The sequence below is a fragment of the Balaenoptera musculus genome, chromosome 13 (assembly GCF_009873245.2).
Source record: "Balaenoptera musculus isolate JJ_BM4_2016_0621 chromosome 13, mBalMus1.pri.v3, whole genome shotgun sequence".
Classification (NCBI taxonomy): Eukaryota; Metazoa; Chordata; class Mammalia; order Artiodactyla; family Balaenopteridae; genus Balaenoptera; species Balaenoptera musculus.
Genome location: NC_045797.1, coordinates 64,161,669 through 64,178,720, shown reverse-complemented (window position 1 = coordinate 64,178,720; position 17,052 = coordinate 64,161,669). Strand labels below are relative to the sequence as shown.

Here is a 17,052-nt window from a genome sequence, read left to right as displayed (position 1 = left end):
TTGGCTGAGGTCAAGTTAGACGTTATGGAAAGCCTTGAATACAAGACTGTCGGGTTTGAACGTTTTTCTTTAATACATAACTATTGGGGCTTTCATCAGGAGCAAAGTGAAGTTGTAACTTTGACGTAATGGGACAGTCCAGCACATGACAGCGGGTGACTCTCTGTGAGACCAGGGAGTTTTAGAGGAATCAAGGCAGCCCTTCCCTGCCCGTGCTATATGTAAGACTAGACTTCCACGATGTAGTACTCTGATAGAATTGTTAATTAACCTGAGAGCTTGTGTTCTTCTTCGACTGGTAGGGGTCAACTTTCTCTTTCATTTCAGTTTTTGAAAGAAGAAATGTTTTTATTTGAAATGGAGTTAGAGTTTCTGTTGTGCACTTGTGTTACTGTGGTGGGGAGGTTCGAGGAGATTGGAGCTTACATTCCAGTGGAGAAGAGAGAATAAACATATGCGAATAATATGTAGAGAAAAAAGAGATTCTTTCCTTTTTGTTCTTCCTTTCTCATATTGGTAAGCAATAAAAAATGAAACTCTTAAGGTCTAACTTGCATAACTGCCAAGAAATACGAGCACTGTGATAACATCTGGGCTGTAGCTGGGACTAAGGGGTAGAGGGGAGGGCAGAGCTCTGCGGCCATAGACCTGACTCTGAATCCTAGTAATCCCAAGGTAAATCCCTTCATCTTTCTGAGCTTCAGTTTCCTCATTTGTAAAGTGGAGATATAATCTCTATCTCAATTTGCTGTTGGGAAAATTAGAGCCAATATGTAAAAAGTATCTAGCATACTTCCTGGCCCATAGTAAGTTCTCAGTTGTTGTGGAGTTTTCTGTCCTGCCCGTTGCGGTGTGGTAGAAAATCATTGTTACCCCATTATCTGGAGCCTAAAGATAGGGAGATATATCTCACAGGAGAGTTTTCCTGCAGATGATATGTAAGCACCCATGTTACCTCACATGTGAATTCTCTGGAAAAAGTAGGCAAATAGAAGAACCAGTGGTAACCAAGTCTAGGACAGGAATAAGAGGAGGACACTAAACAATTAATACCCTTTCTAGTAAAAGAAAAAAAAGTGTGTATAAAATTTAGTTGCTCTTGTAGTTTAAAAGAAGACACTGACATAGAGGAAACTTTTGAGAGAGGGAGAGAAGCTGGCAGGTTAAGACTTGTGTTTCCTTAGGGAGGAGAACTTAGTATTTAATAGTAAATGAGAAATTTGGTTACGAAAGAGTTGGTGGTGCACATTTTTAAAAAATAAGAGCAGCAAGCATCATTTTAGGAAAAGATATTACCAGACAACATTGATAGCTCTCTTGGATTTGGCTTGGGTCATTTCCTGTTTAATGAAGCCACATTCAACAACTTATCTGCATTTGGGGTCATGGGAATGAGTCAGGGATGTAGAAAGGAGAGAATGGAGAATATAGCTTGGCTTCAGGATTCAATTATAACGTGTTACACTTTATTATATGGGACATCAGAAAAATTCAGTCAATCCTGTAAGGAAAATTAGTTAAAAAAAAAGTGAAGCTACTGATTATTCATTCATTCTGCAGAGACCTTGAGGAGGAAGGAAATTTGAATAGTAAGCTCATAATTTAAGAAAGAAAATTGTAATACATAAGTAAATGGCACCTATTGCAGATGTGCTTTAAATACCCTTGTAAAAATTAACTTTTAAAAGTAATCCATGCCCATTGTCCAGTGGTGCTTAGTGTTCAATTTCTATTTTAATTATTGAGGTTTAGTAAGTATTGCAGTCACTCTCTTCATCACATGTATTGCACACCAGAAACCAGGAACTGTTGTGTGGCTTTAGGCAAATCATTTCCTTTCTAGGCCTCATTTTCCTCACCGCCTCTTTTCAATTGATTTCTAAGCCTGTAATTGAACTGATTTCCTCCTAGTTTGTCAACCCTGCTGATTCTAAGTATTCTATTTGCATCATCAGTGTACTTGTTCTGCCACTAGATGGCAATAATGTACCTTTGAACCCTGTCACCTCCAGGTTTTCAGAATCTGAGGTCTGAAGGAGCCTTGGAATTTTTGCTTAATCCACCTCCCCCCACCCCCCATTTAACAACTGGGGAACTAAGACTCAGAGGTTAAGTGACATGGCCAAGGTCATACAGTACCTTAGAACCTCTTGAATCCCAGTCATTTCTCTTTCCCTCCATTCCACTGTTTCTGTAGGGGGCTTTTGAGGGAAATTCAAAGAGAGATCATGTTTTCTTCAACCATTCCTGCTTTTTGATAATTATCTTAAAAATAATTTAAAACCATTCTTCAAGTGCATATATCATCATATTAAGATAAATAGTTGGTCTGCTTTTGTGTTTCTGCACTGGCTCCCTCAGAGGAAAAAGCTAGACTGTCAGCTTCTAAAGATCACTGCCCTGCCTATAGCTTGCCTGCCTTCACAAATTTGCCTTGGAAATAAGCTCCACAGAAATCTCCACCAGAGCCTCTCTGTCAGACGATTATCTTTCTCCATCCTTGCCCAGTCCCTTGGTAAGAGATTTGCCTTTCAGCTCTTTCCTCCAACCAAACATAGCCATCCATTCTTCTGCTTCATCTCTGTCCACTTGCCTAATCAAGAGAGCTTTTGGAGGGGGGAAGTAGATAATGCCCTGGTTCTTAAAAAATTGGTCTCCTGGGTTTTCCCAGCACATGTTAACTGGACTCTTTCCTTCCCCCCAACACCCCGCCCTCTCTACTGGTGACAAGGATGGCGCTGCCGTAAATCGTGGCTGTGTGTGGGCAGACGGTGTAGCGGGGGGCGGGTGGTCACACGGAGATGAAGTGGGCTCTGGAGTCGCACTGACTGGGCCTCGAATCTCTCCTCTCTCGCTGACTGCCTCTGGTCCGTGGTCACCTCTTTAATGAGGGTGATACTTACTGCCTCGCAGGGCTGTTGTGAGGAATAGAGGAGGTTAATGTGTGGAAAGCTCGCAGTATCAGTGCTTGGCAAACATTGTAGGTGCTCCTTAAGTGCTAATTATTCTGGTTGCTGTTGTATGGAGAGAACAGCAGTGACTATAGTATATGAAGAGTTGGAGCCCAAGGGAGGGTGTCAGCCAGAGGAGCTAGTTCTTTCAATGGAGAAGAAAGGGAGGGATGCAGGTGTGCCAGGGTCTGTGTCAGTGTTTTGGAGGAATAGTGTAGAAGTGTGCTGCCCAGTACGGTAGCCACTAGCCACATGTGGCAGCTGAGCACTTGAAATGTGGCTGGTCCAAATTGAGATGCTGTAAGTGTAGGACACACATCAGGTTTCAAAGATGCCATATGAAAAAAATGAACATAAAATATCACGATAATTTTGTATATTGATAACATGTTGAAATGATAATATTTTGGATATGTAGAGTTAAGTAAAATATGTTATTAAAATTTATTTCACCCATTTCTTTTTAAAATGGCTACTAGCAAATGTAATGAGGCTAGCATTATATTTCTATCTGATAGCATTGGACTAGAAGATAGAGACCTTTGGTACTCAACCGTGTACAACTTTAATTTGGGGAATGATGTGAGTGTTTTTTTCTTTTTTTTTGAAGCTTCTTTTGATTTTTTTTTTCTTTTATTATGTTCTGTTCTTCAGAGCATGACCATCCTAAATCAAGATGCCAGTGGATAATATAGGTTAAGTAATAGTTTAAAATGAAAAGAGTAAGAGGCACTGAATATTCTCCTTAGTCCCCCAAATTCTGAGGACCTCAGTTGAGATGCAAGGTATGAATGCAGTTTTGATGGTTTAGTGGGTCAGCCAGAAGCAGTTAGAAGATCCTAGAGTTTTTTTTTTTTTAAGCCATTTCATGATTTCAAAGAATAGGATGTGTACAGAAGTCATCTCCCATCATAATTATATGTTATCAGTAGATGAAAACCTACTAGCAGTTAATGATTCTAGAATTTTTTTCAGATGCAAATTAAAAAGCAATTACACAAATTACCAAGAGCAAAAAGAAAAGAGAATCATAATACTATATATTAAATTGTCATCTGCCTGGTTTTCATCAAATTTATTTTGGTTTTAGGACATTGGTTACAAAATATTGACTTGCTTTAAAAACCTAAAGATCAACAGTAATCTCATCACCAGCTTGTGTTAGAGCTGTGAGATAATTGCTAATTTCAGACATTTGTAACCTTTGTTTTTTCAGGTGGATTGAAAAATAAAGTTCTTTATTTACATCTTAAATTTACACTTGCTGTTTTTTATAACACATGTGAAATAGTTTTGTGGGGAGTTTGTTCTTTGCTGATGCAGGAAGCAAGCAGGGCACATGCATTTTGAGAACTTTGAGGGCAATTCTCATTTTTCTTGATTTAGTCCCAGAATGAGGTATACCTCATTCCAAGTAAACTTGCTGCCATGATTTATTGGGGTATAAGATGCTGTCAATTGTAAGAGGCACATGTAAGTGCCACCTTGTATAGAAAATTGAATACTGCCAATAAAACTCTGATCAGCTATGGGTTATTAAGATGCATCTATTGCAGAGATGTTAAATGGGGAAAAAAAAAGTGCACCTTATAAGTGATGAAATATAATACACAGATTTTGAAACTTTCAACTAGGTTAGAAGTAAGAGAGCTTGTTTTATATGTTGTTTTATACATTAGCATCAGACTTTAGGCCCTCCCCAAATGAGTAACATTTAGTGAGTATGGAACTCTTTTCAATTAATTCTGTAAATAACCAGACAAAAGCAAAGTGTAATAAGCTAATTTTTAAGTTGCTAGAGTCCCTTGATTGAGAAAAGTGAACTTATAACTTTAGTTCCACCTAGTACCTCTGCATCCCCCCCACCCCCCCAAACACACAGCCACCCCATTTCTAGCCATTACCTATACCTCTAACAAAATCTCTTAAAGTCTCCTCATAGCAGTTATTTATAGCCTCTTGTGAATTCAAGGCAAAGTGTTAAATCGCCCAAGGATGTTTGCTTTCTAAGCCTTATCTCTAATTATGGGCTAAAAATCTATATCTGCTTAAAGAAATTTCAGGCCTCAACTGGCCACATGGAGCAAGTTTTGTAGGAATGGCAGGGGGAGGAGGGTGTAGGGGCAGCTTCCTACTTGCCTCTGTGGAAGGCTACGGACAGATAACAGAGCACCTCATTTCCTTTCCCACCCTAGAGTGTTCAACCAAGTCTGTCTGCTGGCTCACTGCCTTCGTACTGGAAGTCAAAGAAAGTAAGAAAGCAAGCTGCATTCTGCTGCTGGCCTTACTAACTATATCTAAAAGGAAAGCAAAGTTGCAATAGCTGCATTTCTGACTAATTTCATTGAATTTTTATCAGTCTTATCTTCCTTTTGACAGAGGCTATTGAATTTTAAGGAAACCCTGTGATGTAAAGAATTCTTTTGTGATTTCAATAGCTACTTCCTAATTTACCTGTTTTCTGCATCTCTAAGTTTACAAATCATATTAACTTAAGTCAGGCTTTCCACTTTGAATGACTCTTTGGTAATCCAGATTCTCAGCCTGCTTTTTCTAAGATTTTTTGGGCATGCCTAAACAGATACATGCTAGGGCAATTTGGCTCTTGGTTAAACTGCAGAAGTATTTGTGGTCTAACTTGAAGATGGAAGCAAAAATTTTTCCTCTCAAGTTCGTAATACATTCATCAGTTGTGAACCTGCTGATGCTCTGTATACTTTTTACATAGTTACATAGATGTTCAGTAAAAATGTTAGATTAATCCCACATTTATAATATCAGGGCTTGTCAACAGAGCTCTCCATTGCTTTCACGGAGTTGGTTAACACAAAGAATGGTCTTTCTCGGTAAAAGACGTGCAGTGATATTGCACATGCTTTCAGTGTTGTATTAGCTTTGAAAATTATATGGAAAAATGCCATCTCCATTGCTAAGTTTCCTACATTTAAACTAATATAAAATGTAAGCCAAATTATAGCTCTGCGTTCTTTATAGTAGTCTAGTGTGTTTGTTGATAGTATCTTAAATGATTTTCAGGTTAATTCTATAAATGTCTCTATGTGTTTGAATGACTTTGCCTTTTGGTCTTTGCAGCTCGGGGTGTGGTTTTCTCTCGGCTGTGCCTATCTGGCCTTGGAAGACTATGGAGGTTCAGCAAGGGCATTTCAGCGCTGTGTGACTCTAGAACCCGATGTAAGTTTGTTTGGTCTTCTTTCCTTATTACAGCTCTTTGGTACTCTTTAAGTTATTTGAATTGTACTGTAGTTCAGAACAGCAATTCCTATGCGTCTGTAGTTTCAGTTATGCAAGATGAGTAAGTTCTAGAGATCTGCTGTACAACATTGTGCCTATAGGTAACAACGCTGTATTGTACACCTAAAATTTTTAAAAAGGGTGATCTCATGTTAAGTGTTCTTATCACAGTAAAAAAAGAGAGCGAGAGAGAGAGAAGAAGACAAAAAGATTCAAACTTTCTATTATTTTATGTCAAGAAAAAGAACACCAATTCCTTTTGTGTTGGAGGAAGGTATCCCTTTGGCAGAAGGTCACACCCTAAGTTATATGAGTTATAAATCTAGAAATAAGTTTCTTCTCATAATAGCTAAGTTATTCATTGCTTTGTTTAGAAAATAGTTTTGATAAAACAGTTTTTTAGTTAAAAATATACTTTGCTGAGTATACAGCAAAGTGTCACATATATTTTGTTGGTCACCAGCATGTGCTGCCTATGTTAATTGCACTATTAGAAAGTTCTTTTAGTTTACAGTCTTTAAATATTTAACAGCTTTACTGAGATGGTAAATAATTCACATGCCATCTAGTTCATCCATTTAAAGTGTACAATATAGTGATTTTTTTTATTATATTCAGAATTGTGCAACCATCCCCACAGTCAATTTTAGAACATTTTTATTACCATAAAAAGAAATCCCTTGTACCTGTTAGCAGTCACTCCTCATTTCTCCCAAACACCTTCCACGTCTACCCCCCATCCCTACCCCTAGGCAACCACTAATGGACATTCTGTCTCTGTAGATTTGTCTATTCTGAATATTTCATATCAGTGGAATCATACAATGAGTGGTCTTTTTGACTGCCTTTCTTCACTTAGATTAATGTTTTCACAATTCATCCATTCTCTATTCAAAGTTTTGAGAAACTGCCAGACTGTTTTCTAAAGCACCATTTTACATTCCCACCAGCAATGTGTGAGGGCTCTAATTTCTCAACATCTTTGGCAACACTTGTCTTTAATTATTGTCTGTCTTTTTGATTATAGTCATCCTAGTAGGTGGTATCTTGTGGTTTCAATTTGCATTTCCTTGATGGTTGATGATGTTGAGCATCTTTTTATGTGCTTTTTGGCCATTTGTGTATCATCTTTGGAGAAATGTTTATTGACATCCTTTACCTATTTGGGTTATTGGTCTTTTTACTGTTGAGTTGTAGGAATTCTTTATATATCCTAGATACAAATCTGATATCAGATATATGATTTGCAAATATTTTCTCCTATTCTGCAAGTTGTTTTTCACTTTCTTGATAGTGTCTTTTTTTTTTAATAGTAATCTTTTATTTATTTATTTATTATAATTATTTTTGGCTGTGTTGGGTCTTCGTTTCTGTGCGAGGGCTTTCTCTAGTTGCGGCAAGCGGGGGCCACTCTTCATCGCGGTGCGCGGGCCTCTTCACTGTCGTGGCCTCTCCTGTTGCGGAGCACAGGCTCCAGACGCGCAGGCTCAGTAGTTGTGGTTCACGGGCTTAGTTGCTCCACGGCATGTGGGATCTTCCCAGACCAGGGCTCGAACCCGTGTCCCCTGCATTAGCAGGCAGATTCTCAACCACTGCGCCACCAGGGAAGCCCCCGATAGTGTCTTTTGAGGTACAAAAGTTTTTAATTTTGATGAGGTCCACCTGTCTGTTTTTTCTGTTGTTCCTTGTGCTTTTGGTGTCATATTTAAGAATCTGTTGCCAAATTTAAGATCATGAAGATTACCTTATCTTTTCTTCTAAGAGTTTTATTGGTTTAGCTCTTATGTTTATGTCAAATCTGCTGTTAAACCTATTCATTAAACTTATTATACTATGTGTGGTGGTGGATATTCACTAAACTTATTGTGGTAATCAATATATACCACAGATATATACACATATATCAAATCATTATGTAGTACACCTAAAAGTAATACAATGCTATATATCAGTTACATCTCAATTAAAAAAAAAAACTAAACATCATTTCAGACAATCTATTTTTTTTTTAGTTCAAGAATTTTTATTTGGTTCTTTTATAGTTTTCATGTTTCTACTGAGATTCCCCAATTGTTACCTTATCATGTTCATGTTTTCTTCAGATCTTTTATTATATTTATAATAACTGCTTTGAAGTTTTTGTATGCTTATTCCAACATCTCTTTAATTTCTGTGTCTGTTTCTATTTACTGATTTTTTATTTGGTTATGGATGAATTTTCCTGCTTGTTTGCCTGTCTACCAATTTTTAAAAATTATATCCTACACTTGTGGATGCTGTGTTGTTGAGTTTCTGGGTTTTGTTGTCTTCCCTTGAGGAAGGTAGAGTTTTATTTTGACATTTGGTTAATTTACTTGTGAATCAGCTTGATTTTAAACTTAGGGTGGGTCTGGAGTTGTCCCTATTCTAGAGTTGCTGTCAACCTTCTCTTGAGGTATAACCTTTTGGGGGCTGAACTTAATCCCACAGGTGATCAGTAAGAATTTCTCCTCTCTGGTTGGTTGGAACTTGAATAACTCCCAGAATTGTGTGACGTCTAGAATCTCCATTCAGCTCCCAGCTGTGTGGTAGTTGTTCCCTGCCTGGCCTTAAGAAGTTTTGCCCTGCACATGTGTAGCTTAGTATTCAGCCAAGGACTCAAGGAGATGCTTATTGAGATTTCTGGAGCTTATTCTCTGCACAGATCTCTCTTCCCTGTTATTTTGTCTTGCAAATTCAGCCACCTTTTCAGCCCTGAACTCTGAACTCTGAACTCTTTTTCCCCCTCTTAGTAAGACTTGCTGTGCTTTGTTTGGTTTCTACCTTTCTGTGCTGCAGCCCTCAAAGTGCCTCTAGATAGAAGTGTAGGTTGATTGTTGAGACAGCTCAACGATCCTTCTCTCAGGGATCATAGTCCTGTGTAACCCTTTGTCCAACTTCTCAAAAACAGTTGCTTCCTAAATTTCGTCCAGTTTGTAACTTTTTATGGCAATAAGGCTAGTCTGGTACTAACAGTGCTCTCTCTGTAAGGAGAGGTCCATTGCCAATTAATTTTTATATCATATGTATGGAACTTGAGAACTATATACTTTGTTTTATAAAACGTGGAACAAAGAGGAACAAGCATAATTTATATCATTCTTGTTAGAATCAACATTTATATAGAGGCTTTATTTTTGTCATTGCATAGAGGAATAGGTAGAGAAATATGTTTGATTGATGAAATACTTAGGCTTAACACTGGAGAGCACATACTCCTTTACTCTCCCATCTGATGAAGGATGATGGTAAAATAGCAAAGCCTTTTATGATAAGAAAAACAATATTTTGCATTACTTTAGATTTGTAGTTAATCTATATATTGTGTAAATTGTGTTGTAAATTGTCCAACTGTTTTGTAAATATAAATTTGGAAATAAAATCTTAGCAAACTTCCAAATTAGTGCTATAATAGTTATATCATTTTGTTGACTTTTTTAAAAAAAATTATTTATTTATTTATTTATTTTTGGCTGCGTTGGGTCTTCATTGCTTCACGTGGGCTTTCTCTAGTTGTGGCGAGCGGGGGCTACTCTTCATTGCGGTGCACGCACTTCTCATTGTGGTGGCTTCTCTTATTGCGGAGCATGGGCTCTAGACGCTCGGGCTTCAGTAGTTGTGGCAGGTGGGCTCAGTAGTTGTGGCTCGCGGGCTCTAGAGCACAAGCTCAATTTGTGGCACATGGGCTTAGTTGCTCCGCAGCATGTGGGATCTTCCTGGACCAGGGCTCGAACCCATGTCCCCTGCATTGGTAGGCAGATTCCTAACCACTGTGCCACCAGCTAAGCCCTTGTTGACTATTTTTGTTCTAAATTATAAGTGTTAAGTTTAATTTATTTAATTTTCTTATACATTTTTAAACGTACCTTATTGAAAATTAACATTGTAAAGAGTACATCTTGAGCTAGGAAAATATGTTATATTTTTGGTTGCAGCAATTATACGTAAATGAGAATAGTCTGTAACTGTTGTCTATCATTTCAGAATGCTGAAGCTTGGAACAATTTATCAACTTCTTATATCCGATTAAAACAAAAGTAAGTGCATCAGAAAAAGATGAAGAACTTTGCTTCCAAAATAAATGAATGAGATTTTCTTCAACTGAACACTGAAACATTGTGCCCTACTCTTTGTCTTTTTCCCCTTGCCTACCCATATCTTTGAGTTAAAATGACTTAATATCGCCATTTGCATTCCAGGTGTAGTTTATTTCTTGAAAACATTTAGTATGTAATAAAATAAGAAGTACTTTTTGACCTCTTTATTTGATACCGAAGTTTTGTATCCTAAATTTCATTGCATGGTAAAAGCAAGCATGCCTTTAGTCAGTCAGCTCAACTGATAGATTCTTAATGATTGCTTGCTGTGTACTGGACATTACTGAGACATATAAGTATGAACCAATGTCTTCAGGGAGTGTGGGTTTAAAAAATAAAATATTATGCCATATTATTTTAAAAATTGATTAATAATATAAGTTGTATGTGGTAAATCTCAAGTGAGAAGTACAAAGAGGGCTATAATAATGGTAGGTGATATTTGTAGAGCAGTTATATTCTCTGCCACTCACGTAGTCCTGTGAGGATCTCAGAGGAGAGAAGGTGTGTGATGCTGGTTCAGAAATGCTTCTGAGAGAATGTTGGATTTAAGCTAAAATTTGAAGAATTGGTAGAGGGGAGAGAGGGAAGCCTTTCAGGATTTGGAAATAAATGGTCATTAATTTGTGTACCTAGCGTTCTGAATCCGTGTGACCAAATGCAGAGTGACAGGCATGAATGCCACACTTTAGGATATAGGAAGTAAAATAGTCCAGCTCGAGACTATTGAGATCTGTAGTGGGAGATGAGGTTGGAAAGGTCAGTTGGGGTCAAATGGCAGCGTGTTCTGATTATCTGACTGACTAGTTGAGACTATCCTGTTGGCAGTAGGAAGCCAGAGATTTCAGTGGGGTAATTTCATGAAGAAGGAAGTTTTTTAGGAAGATTTATCTGGTGACAGTGTGTGAGACAGAATAGAGAGGGAACTGGGGACAGGGAAACCAGTTAGGAGACAGCTGTGGTAACAGTCCAGGCAGGCGATAACGAGACTGGAAAAAGAAGGGGGCAGATGCCAGTTTATAAAGAGAACAACCAACTGGGCTTACTGACTGGCTATAGAAAGCGAAGGAAAGGGAAGAGGCAAGGATGGCTGTTGCCCCAGTTTTAAATAAATGAATTAAAGGGTAGATATAGTTCCATTTTTATTTCGCCTTATTTTCAAATTTAATTTTTCTCTGTGGATTCACGAGTACTTCTGAAGATATCATTAAATCCACATTACGTCGAGATCATGAAATGCTTCCGCTGCTCTTGGATGACAATCTACATAAATAAAGTACTGTTTGTTCTACCGCTCTCTTTGGGAAATAATATTATGTTCTTGATTGCAACTGATTGTGTTAAAACTCACTAGAGACCCTTTTGGGTTAAAGCAGGGGCAGGGGAAATCCCTGTCATAGTTGTAGAATGATCTCAGCGGGTTTTTCTAGTAATACTGATAATTTTGTATGTAGTGAGGCTCTTGATACTCTATGCTGTCCTCCAGCCCATTAATCCTAAGAATTCTAATTGCTTTCTCTCTTAGTGGTTCTTGCACATTGTTCCTCAGCTTCTTTTTGACACTTTTTTGTCTTCCTGCAGCTCCATGAATAGGTTTTTGTGTCAGAGTGGGGTTGTAAGGTCAGAGGTAAATCACTCCTTTATTCTTGCCTCTTTACTCTTTGCTTCCTTTGCTGCTGCTCTCCAGAGAGAGCTCATTTTTGACTCAGGAGATTGTTACTTCAGGGGCAAATTATTAATGCTCCTCTCAAAAGAATCCTATCCCTGCCTTAAAGTGACCCTTTGAACTATCTCATCTCTCCCTCTGCTGTCACCAGGTTCTTCACTAAAGTGCTCTTTCCCCCGTTTCCTCTGATTCCCCTAGGCATCGTGTCCCTACCAGTCCCGTGGGAAATTTTTCCATCTTCCTATATAACTGTCATAGTGCAGTATCACTACCATTGTGGGTTTGATAAGTGAATCCGGAATTGAAGCTCCTTAGAAGGGAGTCATACTTTCCAAAAAAGGATTTCATTGCAAAAATTTTGAGGCCAAAAAATTGTGATTAGAGGATAGGAGGACATTCAAAAAGGATACTCTTCCTGGTGTGGACTGCTGCTTGTTGAGTTCTTTTCCAATAGGATAACTTCACACCCACCCGCTGTGTGGATGGGAGACCTGGGGAATCTCAGTCCACTGCCTTTGAAGGCAGTTGCTATCACATATGAGGTGGGCATAGGGAGTAGAGAAAGAAACAAAAAAAAGAAAAAAAAATCACATAGAAACAATTTATGGCTGAATTTGAAGAAGTATTAGAGCAAGGGCACTTACATTTTTAACTGTAAAGGTGGGTGGGTCAAGGGATAAATGAATCAGTGCATTCCATGACAACTTTCGGTAAATTGTTTAATATAGGGTATAAAAAACTAAACTGTAGTGAATTGTGGTTATGAAAAGACTAAAAGGACTTAATTGTAAAGAAATTTTGATCAGTACCATAGGTATATTAGAGAATGAGTAAATGATTTGTGTGTTCAGTGACTAGCAGGGAAGGTTACTAAAAAGAAGTTACACTTCTTTTTAAGTGCTTTAGGGGGTGACTCTCAGAACAAGGGCCTGAGTCAGCCAGAAGACCCCCCACCATCCTCTCTAAAATTTGCCTTGAAGTCAGCAAAGAGGAGGGGTCTTGATGAAACCCTGTGAGGCTCAGCAGGGAAAGGGAGGTGGACCTTGTAGTCTTAAGTTAGCAAATTCAAAATGGCTCTTGGAGAGGGAGATTGATGGCATACCTTTGAAAGAGGTTACTATAGTTGTCCAGTAAAGCATTTATGATCTATAAGGGAGCTATAGTGTTGTTCAGCCAGTAGAGTAAAGTATTAAGAATCTTTTTGAGAGCTGAGATGTTTAACTTTTAGAATAGGTGACATGAAGTTCTGTTGATTTCCTTGTCAATATCAAGTTTTTAATAGTGTTTTTCTGTTTTCTGAAGTAGCTTGGATAAGGCAAGGATTCTGTGATGGTTTGATAAACCTTATCTGTAAAACCACCTAGCCTAGTTTTAATTTTTATTGATTTATTTGGTTTTCTATTTTTTAGCTCATTTTGCGTAATTTGTTCATAATGTTCTCTTATGATTTTTTTAAAAATTACTAATTTTATATATACCACTTTTCTAAATTCTAAATGGAATTTAGTTAGACATTTGTCTGTTTCATTAGTCTTTTTCAAAAAGCCAGCTTTTGGTTGATCATTTATATTCTTTCTTTATATTTTATTTCATATTTTCTTCTTTCTTAGAATTTCTTTTCTTCTTAGAATTATTTGGTGTTCTTTTACAAAATTAAGTTGGATGTCTTAGCTCATTTATTTTCCATCTTTCATAATTATAATCATACATATAATAATGTAAATTTCTCTCTAAATACTGCTTTACGTATATCTTGCAGATGGTGGTATATAATGCTTTCATTAAATTCTAAATATTTTGTACTTTCTAATATGAATCTCCCCCGCCCCCAACTGTAGGTTCCTTTTTTTAGGAGTGCATTTTTAAGTTTGCAGGCATATATTTTTTTAACTGTCTCTTTACTATTGATTTCTTATTTAGTTGCAGAGAATATGGTCTATATACTTGTAGTTTTACTTTTTTTTAAAACACAACTCATAATTGTTTTTGGTCTCAATAATTATTTAAATTTACTGACATACTTCATTTTCTCTTCTCACCATTGATCATTTCTTGTATCCCTTTTCTTCTCTTTGAAGTCCCTTTCATTTTTGCAAGAGGAGATGCTTTAATAGTTCTTTTAAGTTAGGGTCAGTAGGTGGTAAACTTCCTTAGTCTTTGTACATGTTAAAATTTTTTATTTTGCATTTATTCTTGAGTGGTAAGTTTAGTTGATTATAAAATTTTAGACTGACAGTTATTTTTACTTAGCACTTTAAAGTATTTTATTGCCTTCTACCATCTTCTGCTGCTAATGAAATATCTGCTGTCCTCTAACTGTCATTCTTTTATAGGTTTTAGGATTATCTTCATGTTCTGCAGTTTCACATGAAGTGTCTAGGTGTTGGTTTGCCTTTATTTATTGGCCAACTCAATATAATGCTCAGTACACAAAATATACTTTTGATCATAGAATTTAGATCTTTGTTCAGTTCTGGAAAATGCTCAGCTATTATCTTGTCAAATGTAGTGTCTTGCCATTTTCTGCATTTATTTACTCTGGAATGTCTATCGAATGTATGCTTGAATCTTACCTCTCATTCTTCCCTCTGTCTCTTTATTATTCTTTTATTTTTTAATCTGAATTCCTCACTGTTATCTTCCAATTCATCAGTACTCTTTTTGACCGTGTGTAATCTAGTTTTTGTCACATGTTGAGGTTTTTTGGTTTGTTTGTTTTAATGTCTCTTGCAATTTCAAAATTTCTACTTGGTTTTTATTTATGTCTCCCTATTCTTGTTTCATTTCTACTTGTTTTTGTTTGCCATTTCCTGTTAGGGAAATTTGAGGTGGTTTCGGGTTGTTTGAACCTCTAATTCTGTTTATTAACATGAATGATTAAGGACTGACAGAAAGTCCACATTAGTATTTTATACATTTAGCTGTAGTTTATTTAGCTATGGTTATTCATTATTGGTATTTTTGTTTTTGTTTTTTTAACTTGACCTTCAATAGAGTGAAAGCTTTTAGAACTTTACAAGAAGCCCTCAAGTGCAACTATGAACATTGGCAGATCTGGGAAAACTATATTCTCACTAGCACTGACATTGGGGAATTTTCAGAAGCCATTAAAGCTTATCATCGGCTCTTGGACTTAAGAGACAAATACAAAGATACTCAGGTAGGATATTCATATTTTGTTATTTCAGTTTGTGTTTGATATTAATACTTCATTATATGATATAAATTGTTTCCTTGACTCTACACAGGAAAATTTTGTTAAACACAAGTAATATATAAAAGAGGGCTTTTTTGTATAGTTGAATATTCTTAGTTACATATTAATTCTGGCATTCCAATGTCAAATATGTTTGTGTAATCATAGACTGAATATTACTGTGACTCAGTTATGAAAATCTGATATGTGGTTTACATATATATAGTCAGCTTGCAGAAACTTAATAGAGTGATGCTTGTGTTATTTATTACTTTGGTTATCTCAGTGTAATAGCTGGATTAACTCCCATACTCATTTATCCACTCATTGAACAATCATTTACTGCATCCTTTCAAATTGTTTGAACAATATAGAAATGAAGACTAACATTTTCTTTGCACTGTTTAATGAGATGGTCTTCATCTTGGGATGAAGTCAGGACTGGTTGATTCTTAACAGTACAAAAAATACTATATCCTTTCAGAAACTATGGGAGACTTGAAACCCCTGTGTTTGACATCCAATAGTATTAAATATAAAAGACCTTGTGGGTTTAATTGTGGTTGAAGAGAATGTTTAAAGATAGGGTGTACGGGAGCTTATAGGTTACGAAGTACGGGGGCCTGAAAATTTAATACTTTATTTGCAATAATCAACATATATATTATTTAAAGTGGTGAATTTGGAATTATGAAAAAACAAATAACATGTAATATATGATAATACCTCACTACTCTTATGGCTTATTATAGATGTACTCCAGCTGTTCCAAAATTTACTTTGTCTGGTTTCTGGTTTCGTAGCCCCAGCCCTCAACCTGTTTGCATGTTCTTGCAAATCCAGCTATATAATTTGCTAAATTGCTTTAAAGCTCAGGTTCTGGGCAGTTCACTTAGAGATCTGTGGCTTCAAGTAGAACCATATACCTACTTACAGGAGCATTGTTGACCCCTTCAATTACTTTTCTTTTTCTTGTTTTTGTTTTTTTTTTTCCCTTTTTAACTGTTGTACATTGACCATCCATTATAGAAAGAAGGGACTTGAATTTTATAGAGTGAAGATCACTTAAAACGTGCATGGAAGCTTAGCAGAGTTTTACATCCTAGAGAGGATGGAAACCCTGGCCACTCTGTTTGCACAGTCCTCTGGCCATCTAGTACTTCTCCTGTTCACCACTGTGATGGCTCTTTCTCTTCCGCACTTAGCCCCTTGGCAAAGGGCACTGATGAGGCTCTGAACAGATCTCAGTGTGTTGCTGAACCACTGAGGATGGTGCAGAGATTGCAAAGTGCTTGTCTCTTGTTTATCTCAACTGTAATTTTTTAAAAGACCTTTCTTTACTAAGAAAGCCTTGTGAAGCCTGTTCTAAAATCTCAGGGAGAATGTAAATAATTTGCATTGGTAGTATATTCCATTTTACACTTGAAATAAATTCTTTTTTTTTTTTTTTCCTTTCACGAAGCTTGTTCTGAATGCATAGAGATGTATTTTGAGTGTTTTTCAGAAAAGGAAAAAAAGTTTAAAAAAACCCCCAAAACTTCTCCCAGCATAAATTAAGATGCTTTCATTTAATTTTTATCTTAAATAGAGTTTCCAGACTTATTTTAGTGATCATATTCACAGTTTTAAACTCCTTCCAGCAAATCTAATCATAAGAATTTTCACCCGTAGCAAAACTGTGTTCTAATTCCCATTGAAAATTTTCTAATCCTTTACCTGTTTTAGCAGAGTATTTAACTTATATCATTTTTAACTTAAGTGAAAATTGAGTCGTTTCCTACCTAGAGAAAATTATTAGGATTTAGTTTAAATTCATGGCCAGCTAATATTTTGATTTCTTTTTTCCTGTAATTCTTTTGTTCCTCAAATTCA

General features: G+C 36.6%; 1 protein-coding gene across 5 annotated transcripts in view; it reads left to right on the top strand.

Moving 5' to 3' along the window:
- Window positions 1–17,052, top strand: part of TTC27 (tetratricopeptide repeat domain 27) — a 178,198-nt gene that overhangs the window by 138,231 nt on the left and 22,915 nt on the right. For 4 of the 5 annotated variants that reach the window (XM_036873864.1, XM_036873869.1, XM_036873866.1 and 1 more), the window contains 4 exons: window positions 5,147–5,203; window positions 6,045–6,143; window positions 10,206–10,258; window positions 14,979–15,144. In XM_036873864.1, the coding sequence (XP_036729759.1) occupies window positions 5,147–5,203; window positions 6,045–6,143; window positions 10,206–10,258; window positions 14,979–15,144 (375 nt within the window). The remainder of the gene's footprint in view (window positions 1–5,146; window positions 5,204–6,044; window positions 6,144–10,205; window positions 10,259–14,978; window positions 15,145–17,052) is intronic. The other variant, XM_036873865.1, reaches the window with a different exon arrangement.